We start from the raw sequence: 9,793 nt of genomic DNA on the forward strand, positions 1-9,793 counted from the left end.
CATCTTAATATTTTATATATATGTAGCATATTCAGTTCTTTTTATATTACATCAGCAGAAAATACAGTTCTGCATTGATTATTGATTTCTGTGTCTTTCCAAAAGAAGTAATGGCTTAATTCCACAGGTATATTGTACACCTAAGTTAGATATTTCTGGTAGGTAACTTAATAAGTGTAGAGCACTTAATGTACTCAAATGAAGTTGTTTCAGTTGGAGCAAAACAAATGTTGGAGTAGATCTGCATTATCTTCTAAGAAATCTTCCTCAAAGTAAACATGCATGCACATACTAGTTTTTAATCTTTGTTTACTAATGGATCCCTTTTACAGATGAAGTCAGTGTGCTCCTTAAAATACATTTTAAGATTAGTAGTTCATTATAAGATGCAGTTACTTGGATAAAAAATAATTAAAGTGTTTTGCCATGGTTTCAGAGGTTTGAATTTGTACTCTGTGCATTGCAAGAGGCAAAGTGTTCTCTGGTGTTGTGTGTTTCCCATTAGGGCAATGTCCTCTGCTGAAAATCTGGAGGTAATTTTATAGCGGTCAGTCATGGGTTGGTTAGCAAGAAAGATCTGCCCCCAAAAAGTTCTGGTTCCATTGAGACATAGTTGTCTTGAAATAGTTGTTTTGAAATATCATTTGAAGGCAAAATAGAATAATTGTGGGAAAGGGTCTTTCAAACAGCTCATTTTCCTTCTGATCTGCTCAGGGCTATGTTTTGCAGATTTTGCTGTCTTTCTTGCTCACTAACAGTTTCTTCTTAAAGTTATGAAAGATAAAGGAGGGGGGGTGGGGAATAACTCAGTCTCCCTCCCCCTGCAAACAGAGTGTTCTTACTACTGTGGCCAATTACATCATTCCTGTTCTGTATGAGGGAGAACAACTGGCTTCCAATTCCCAGAGGAGCTTCAAGAAAACAAAACATCTGATTCCTGCTAAGGCCTTCAGTGTTTAAACAGTCTGTCATCCTTACATTTGAAACATAAGGCCTTTTATTGGCCTTTTATTAATCTACCCAGAAATCAGGCATTCTGCCGTGGAAACTCCCGTCTCTTTCTATACCACTGTTATTCACAACTGCTCAAAACGTCGAGGCAGGAGAAGTGTGTCATTCGTTGCTTCATGGATTGCAAAGCTCCATTTGCTAGACACCGATTTTTGAATCAGCTGTCGCACCAGTTGACCACATTTTTGACAAGATTGCAGCTGCGTTTTCTTTGTAGAGAAGCTAGATGGATGGAAAGGGAAGTGGATTGGACATTATAGTTGCTGAACAGAAATGCCTTCTCTAAAAGATGATGGCCCTGGGAAATATGCCAGCTTTTCTGCCTTGTGTATGCGAATTGAGAATTTACAGTAAGATAAATTCAAATGCTGGTATCTTGGGAAAAAAAAGCAGAGTTGATCTTTCCCAGCCCTATTTACTGTTGCTTGCTTTAGGGTATATAACATCAGAGAGAAAGCTGGGATATAATTGGAATAAATACAATTAAATTCTTTTGTAATACAGTCAATTTTAAAAATTGTTGTGTCTTCAGAAATCTTAATGAGGATTATGTAAAACAATTATTTTTAAAAAACTATATTTGGGACTTCTGCTTGTTTACTATAAATACAAAAAAGTTTCTTCGTAAGACATTACATGGAGTTGGCTGATATATGCTAAAACACTGTAGTTGAAACTTTCTGATGGGGAGTATTGTCTCCATTGTTTCATCCTACCTTTCAAGACTTCTGAAATCTGAATCTACAGGTTCAGTCAGTTAAACCTCAGGCCCCTTCCTACGGCTTTGCTGTAACTATTTAAAGTGTCACCTCTGCCTTTTGGTCTTGGACTGAGATTTCTGTTAGTGGTTTCATTCTCTACGGTTCTAATTTTCCCTTGGTTGGCTACCCTTTAATTTTATAGTACGTATCACTGACTACATCTCTTAAAGTCTCTCTGAAATTCTATAGAATGATGGCTTTTGTTTTTCTTTTTGGTAAGTTGCTGCAACTACTTAGAGGTGACAAATGCGAAGAAGTTAGTTTTCTTGTTTGTTTTCTTTGAAAACCTCAGTAGCCACTTCTTTGCTTTTGTGATTCAAGTCTAACAAGTTGGAAAATTTTGCAGTGATTGTTTTGAGGATTGTCTACGTGAAAGAGAAGGGCTGGTGTCCATAAAAGCTGCTTTATTCCACAACTATCAAATTTAGTAAAAGATGATACATCATCTTGCAGATCTTGCCTTATCGAATTCACTAAGTAGGGAGCTGGCTCTCGAAGTGCCTTTGTTCCCTTTCAGGGTTATGCTGTCCAAAGACCAAAATACACTTAATAGTTCTTCACTGCACTCCACTTTTAAACAGGTTTCAGCAGAGAACCAAAGACTTCATGAAACAAGTTGAAAACATGCTTGAGAAGCTCGCTGGGTTTTTTAGGAAAACATTCTTCCTTTAGTTTTAATTGGGTATTAGCCCAAGAAATTCTTGAAAGTTGTCATATAAGAAGGGTAGTAAAAAGCTTATTTCAGGAACTTGTTTCACAGAACATACCAGTTCTTATCCCAAAGAATATGCTGCTTCACTAGCATATGTTTTATAACTTCACTAGAGTAATTTTCAAGATGGTAGTGTGGGGTTTACACTTCTGTGAACCTGTTAGCTATATTTTCCAGCTCTTAACTCTCCTGCCAAAGCAGCATTTGTTTCATACAGATTTGTAGATCATGCTTCCAACTTCTTTCCTGGGCTAGATACTGGCCTTTGCAAACAAAGAAGAATATGTATGATTACTAGAGAGTGGAGTGATGTACTCATTGATTTGGTGGGGTTTTTTTCCCTCACATAGCATGTTTCTCCCAATCAGACCTGAATTTGGTTGACCAAGAGTAGAATTTTCAGTAATGAAGCAAACTCCTGTCTCATGGCACAGGGAGAGGGACCCGCTGAACTCTGCTGATTTGGCTTAGAAACAGTATTGACGGGGGTCTAAAAATTCACAAGCCTTCTAAGCGCGTGTTGTTTGTGTTTTGCAGAGTAGAAATTAGCTGATAAGTGATAAGAACTAAAAAAGGGAATGCTGTTATACTCCCTTCCTGAGACCTGATTTTTTGAGTTTTTTTTTCTACTTGCTCAGTATGTTCAATTATTTACATGTGTCTTTAGCTTTTCAGAGCCTGTGCTCCTAGACCCTGCCCTGTGCGAAGAACTAACTGTATGTAGACACAGCGTTGTGGTCACAACATGTTACGTTAGTGTGCCGTAGCTGGCACTTGCAGCCTTCTGTGGCTTTGCCTGTAACCTGTTCAATTTTTAATCATGGCCTCTGTGTCTGAACATACTGGGATATATAGATGATAATTGTCCACTTCTTTTGTTTATGAAGTTAGTGACTCCCTCTGCTGTTTAGAACAAATTAAACAATTGTTAGTTAACATGAGAATTTTTACTTAAAAATTTCTTGCAAGATAAACGTAACATACTCTTAATGGTTAGCTTTTTGAGAATATGTTTTAAAAAAGGTAATGAAAATGCTTTACTAAGGTTGCTTGATGTATCAATATTAACATCAGACAATTTTACCCAAAAAAACTTCCTCTGTCACTTCCCTGTTCATAATATTTTACAAATACAGCTGAAATGATTTACGGAAGACTGTCTCAAACTTGACATATTAAATCTTTTGCTACAAAAAATGTTTTAAAAATACACTAAGAGCCCAATGATTACTTGAGGAAAAGGGACAAACATTCAGCAGCAGTGATTGCTTCACAGGAGATTTGTTAACAGGCTTACAATCTGTCACTATCTTCAAGAGAACATAGCAAGGAGTTGAATAACAAAAGTATAATGTGCATCACTTTGAACATACTGATACTTGCTTTTTGTGTAGCAGAAACATTACCTATAGAAGAAAACAGTACTTCCAAAGAACACCGATTTTCTGAGGACTCTATGGATTCTGCACTTAATTCTGTAAATGCCTCAAGCCCGACTCGTCGAAATTCCATGGAATATCGTGCTTCAGGGGGTGCAGCATATTACAGAAATTCCCTTCAGCCAGTGACTGCTACCTCAAATTCAGCCCCAATCCTGTGCAGGCTGTCCTTGAGCTCTGCTGGGAGCAGCGGTTGCTATGAAGTTAGTAGGAATCGAATACAGAGGCGGATTGAAGGTATGCTATATAACTAAACTTTCCAAAATATGTAACTGCTTTTATTAACAGACAAAGTCCGTGAGTGATGAATAAAGAAGGTCTTTGCCATAGAAAAGCTTGCATGTGGAGTGAAATGTGGTGCTGTTGCCGAGCTTGTCGGGCTTGCTAACGTAACTGTAAATGCAGAACTTAAGCCTGTTAGAACAGATACTGCGGTGCAAGCCAGGGGGGTCTTGCCTGCTGCACTTTCCTCTCACTGCTGTTATGGACCCTGCAGCAAGCCAGACCGGAGAGGGCTAGCTATATGCAGCTCAGTTCCTGAGCATCTTATCAACTATTACCATGGTGCTGAAATACAGGGATAGGGTCCTGTCCCTTCCTCTGTTCGGCTTAACTTGCCTTTGCCACGTTCCCAATTAATGGCATCTTGGGACCCAGGAGCCAAGTATAAGTTGAACTTAATCCCTCTAGGTATGGCATAGTGCTGATGTTTATGCTGCTGTAAGTATTTGCAGTTATATAAGGCATTTAAAGACAAATGGAACAGTTCAATAATATTTGGAGGAAAATAAAACATCTTTCATTCTAATTTATTGCAAAGAATGTGTAATAAAAGCCACACATTAATATTAAACAATGTCTTACATAAAACGAAATGTATTATCCCTGTATAGACTAGTGATACTTCTTCCTTTCACAATTTTTTTATACTAAAAGCTGCAAGTTCCACAACTGGACCGGATCTGAATTCACTAAAAAGAGAACCTTCAAGAATATCGAATAAGGATCCTTCCTCCTGGTCAATAGAAGAAGTAATGCGTTTTGTGAAAGAAGCTGATCCACAAGCACTAGCTCCACATGCAGAACTCTTTAGGAGACACGTATGATGCATATCCATTCTGTTCTACTAGATTGTGTGTCATGTTAATCTCTTAAAATACAGCTTTCCTGTTTATTGCTCTATTTGCAATTGAAGGTAGAATAGACTCTACTCATATATTGGAGGCTGAAAATTAGTTTTCCACCTGAAACAACTCCTGCAGTATATTTTCTCTGTGTTCCAGTCTTGTTAGACTAAAGTGAATGCCCGCTGCTTTCCAGCTTGCATGGCATAATGCCAATACTGGAAGTATCCGAGTTCTAATGGCCAGCATCAATGGCACCCCTGTCATCCCTGGTACCGCTAGAGAAGATGGCATTCTCATGTACAGTGTGGGGTATTTGGCCAACACAGGTGACACCTCTCTGATAGTCTGCTTTGGAGACTGATTATCCCGAAGCAGAGATGCTGTTATGCCTCGCTAGCTTTACACGTTTTCATTCATACTAAAATTCAGAGAATCAATTGAAATGTTGAATTCATCTGTTTTGAAAAACAATGTGTAGGGTTTCATAAGATCTAGCTAGATGTTGCATTTAGAGAGATAAAGTGTCAGTTTCTCTGTACTGTTTTCGGTCTCCCCTCTTCCTTCTCACTGTCCTTTTCTATGGTGGGTTGCTCAGCAAAGAGCCACTTTCTTATTTTGTTGTATACGTGGCCTTCCAAAACGAGGTTGGCTTTCTCTTTAGTAGTGTTTCACCCTTGTTTTGCACCAGCCTCTACTGACAGTTAAATCTCACAGTAAGCTGGATTGGAAGGAAAACTCAAAATAACTTTTAAGAGAGCTTCCTGTCTTACATTTTATTTTTAGCTGTGTAACAAGACTAAATGTCACTTGTTTTGTCAGGTTTATGTTTAAAACAAAATAAGACAGAGTGGTTTTCTTTATGGTGTTTTAAGGAACTAATTGCCTGTCTAGAGTATGTAATGCTACTAAGAGCTTAGGACTGTCACATTTCAGCAGCTTCTCAACCAGGCAGTTGAAATCTAAGTCGTCCTTGGTCTTGATCCTAACAATCTGTCTGGTTTAACCTGGACATAGATCTGTCTTATTTCACAGATTTAGATGGTCTGTAACCCCTTCCTCCGTGTGACTGTTGGCATGCGCATGCCAGAATCCTCCCACAGCTGTGTTCAAGGTTCAGTGCAAGGCCTCAGTGCTTGGATCATTTAATCTCTAACTGCACGGACCTTCCTTTGCAGCTTTCCCCGCCTCCCCCCCCACCCTTGACCCATTCACTTTTTTTCCCAGCTAGTACCTAATATTGAGGGCCGTTTGGTCAGTTTCTTTTACTTAGTATAGCTTTCTTTAGCATCTCAAATACCTTAATCATACATTTAAAAAATACTAAAATAAATTGAATTTCAGTGGCCGTCTGTAAATATCAAATTGTACTAAGTTACTGTTTTATATATAGTAGATATATTTGTTTATACTGCAGTAAAAATTTAATATACTTTCCAGTTTTATCATGCAGCTTGTTAAAGTAGTTGTATGTCATGTTTATTCTCTTCCTTCTGCAGGAAATTGATGGGAAGGCACTACTGTTACTGAGGAGTGATATGATAATGAAATATATGGGACTGAAGCTGGGGCCTGCCCTGAAGTTGTGCTACCACATTGAAAGACTTAAGCAAGGGAAGTACTAGCCAAGGGGGATACCACCATATGTGTGCTCGTATCACACTAAGCTCTCAGGTTCACAGCCATCGCCTTTATTTGAAACTATTTGCTGATATAAATCATCTTTATTTTTTGAAAGTGCTCTCAAAATGTAAAAAAAAAAAAGACATTCAGGATAAGGGTGGAGGGGGAAATCTGTATTACATTCTAGTATTTTGCAAACTATTTACGAAAGTTTGTAGGGAAGGACAGCTGATCGTACTGGGGGCAGGCAGGTTGGGTAACAGCACTCTCCGAATCCTGCAAAGTGCGTTCCCTATTACAGACTTCAGCCAACCTGTTCATATTCAGAACCAAAACAGCTGAATCCCAAAGGAAAATAATAAAACAAACCAGCATCAGGTGTTAATAATTTTCTGGGGTGGCTGTAATCTTGTATATTGCAAGCAAAATATAAAACAGAAGATCTCATTTCTAGTGAACGCTGTGTCTGGTCCTCCAGCAGAGTAATACTCTAGTATATTCTAGATTATTCTTCCTAGATTTCCATAAAGGGAATAGCCATATGAATTGGTCGTGGGGGAGGGAGGTGTGGGGAGGAAAGGTTTATGGAGGACAGGGCTTAATACAAATATAAGCTTTTATAAAGTATGATTATCAGTCCTTTGGTAAGTTATGAGGACAAATGTACGGTATATTGTCAATTTATGCAGGCTATAAATATTTCTGTTTCATGGAAGGGCATATTGACTGTATAAACAGCCATTTCTGGGACAGACTGATTTAACTGGAACAACGCACCCACATTTTAAACATTCCATCTTTTTGCCAAGCTTGGCATGGATATGTGTGTTCATGCTTTTTATATATACACGTGTACGTGTCAGGGAAATACATACTATATATATATATAAAAATATACATACACACTGTACATATGTATTCAGTTTTTTAAATGTGTACTTTGCACTGTGCCAGAGAGAACTGTACAATTTCTTGTTGGTTTTTTTTTACCAGTAAATTTACTTGTGTACTACTTTCATATTCATTAGCACCTGTTTAATTTGTTGTCCATTCTTGGAGTCAGAAGGTGACAAACAATCAAAGGGTGACTTTATTCATACAGGTGAGATCCCTGTACTATGCAATACTCTTGGTTATTCATCCCTTAACTCTGAGCCATATATTCTGGTGTATTTCTGGAAAGACACATTTGGTTCCGATGTTTTGGGCTTGTATTTCCTATAAGGAAGTGCTACTATGTAACCGATAAGCCTTTTTTTGGGTAAAATTGGTGCTGTTTGTATAAGCTGTAAGAATGAGTGGTGATAATAAAGCAGTTTGTTGTCACTGCCAATTGTAATATACATCAGGGACAAAAAAATATACTTTCTGTGTAGGAAACTGAATGTACTGTATGTAATAGTGCAAGTGATAAAAACTATTTGCTAGGGAAGGTGTAGTCCTAAAATGGTAGGTTTTATTATATTTCTTATTGCCTTTTTATATGAAAGCATATAGTATAAATGTATTTTTTACAAATTCCTTTTCTGAAAATGCCTTGCTTTACCAATAGTCTGACTCCTCAGGTTTCAGCAGAGATACTGCTGCAAAATAATAAATTTTGTGGCTCACAAGTGTCCAAGTATTTTGTTAGTTTGACTGCAATGCAATTTTAATTTAGCAAGTCATTTGGACTTTGAGAATTGTTATTATTATTACATCATTAAACATTTGACACTAAAAGTTATCTATATTGATTTGTTTTGCATATCTTTGTGCTGCGTGTATATTTAGATGAATAATATGAGCATGCTCTTTATAGTAAGAAAAGGTCAGAGCGTTGATTGGAGAAACAGAATATTTTCTCTTTGTATTAGGAAAATACTGACTTGATTGTTGGTGTAACCACATGAAAGTTAGTTATATCTTGAGGAAAACATCATGCCCCACGTGTTCAGTATATTGTTTATACCTTACTTCTTCCATGCTTTATTATGCTGAATCTCAGAGTTCTTTAGCATAAAAAGCTCTCATACGATTTAAGTGGAAGTAATTGACTGAAAACAGTTTTCATTTTTTACATTGCCATTGGCATTAAAAAAAAAAAAAAGAAAAGATATTTCAATTTTCTGTTTGGCCTTTATGGAATGCCATGTTTGTGCATGGCACTGTTATGGGTATAAATATTTGTTCAAGGCTTTCTGTGCACCCGTGTGCACAGGGATTACTGTGATGTACTAGAATTTCACCGTGTGCTATAGCGTTGAGATTCAAACGTTCAAAGCGTTGTAGCAGAATATATTTTTTATTCTTTATTTTCAATGGGATGTTCTTATCTATCAGCAAAAATAAAATAGTTTGTTCATTGTTGTAACTGTCCGTTTTGTTTGACGTTGTGTGTATGTCTGGGCACTCTTTGCGTAGGCGAGGGTAGCTATCTTATCTGGCATTTGGCAGTTCTTGACAGTTCATGTAAACACCTGATGTAAGGAAGTTGTAATCAAAAGGGTAAAATCATTCCAACGTTGTCTATCTGAAGCAATTAATGTTTGAACTTGGGTTGATCTATGCTTTCAAAATAACAACTTAGGAGTATGTTCAACTATTTCGTTTTGCATATACCATTTTGCCGCTTACAGCTCACGGAATTCTCATATAACCACTGAGGTTAAGAGACTGATAAAACCTGTTTGTCCTGTGTTGAGATGAAGACTTGAAGTATTTTAAATCACAGCAGCTAACGGCAGTAGCTTGATGCTTTCTTATTTCTATGATAGAGAAGCCTGTTGTTTCGGTGGCTGTTGGCAGCAATCAGCCTGTGCTTGAGAAGTAACTTTACATTGGATTAACGGTAACCTCAAATCCTTCACAGGCAAATTGTGGAACCTGCAAGTTGGTAGTGACAATAGTCCAGAGGTATTTTGCATCTGACATCTCTCAAAAGATACTGAATATCTTTTTGGTGCGTATTTGATATAGATGACGGCATGATATATTCTCTTTGTTTCGCTGAGTTGCTTTTCTATCAACAGGGATTCATCCACTTATCTGGTTCTGTATCTTTCAGTTGTCTTGCAAGACAGTGCCATAACTCTTCAGTACATCATAAGACCTTTTCTGTTTGAAATTAAAATACTGCTGCCT

The 9,793-nt window shown here is 37.5% G+C and overlaps 1 protein-coding gene across 1 annotated transcript in view; it reads left to right on the forward strand.

Moving 5' to 3' along the window:
• Window positions 1-8,855, forward strand: part of SCML2 (Scm polycomb group protein like 2) — a 75,884-nt gene extending 67,029 nt beyond the window's left edge. The window contains exons 14-16 of the mRNA XM_054838167.1: window positions 3,879-4,160; window positions 4,860-5,023; window positions 6,547-8,855. Of these exons, the coding sequence (XP_054694142.1) occupies window positions 3,879-4,160; window positions 4,860-5,023; window positions 6,547-6,672 (572 nt within the window). The 3' untranslated portion in view covers window positions 6,673-8,855. The remainder of the gene's footprint in view (window positions 1-3,878; window positions 4,161-4,859; window positions 5,024-6,546) is intronic.
• Window positions 8,856-9,793: the final 938 nt, after the last annotated feature.

The sequence above is a fragment of the Grus americana genome, chromosome 1 (genome assembly GCF_028858705.1).
Source record: "Grus americana isolate bGruAme1 chromosome 1, bGruAme1.mat, whole genome shotgun sequence".
Lineage (NCBI taxonomy): Eukaryota > Metazoa > Chordata > Aves > Gruiformes > Gruidae > Grus > Grus americana.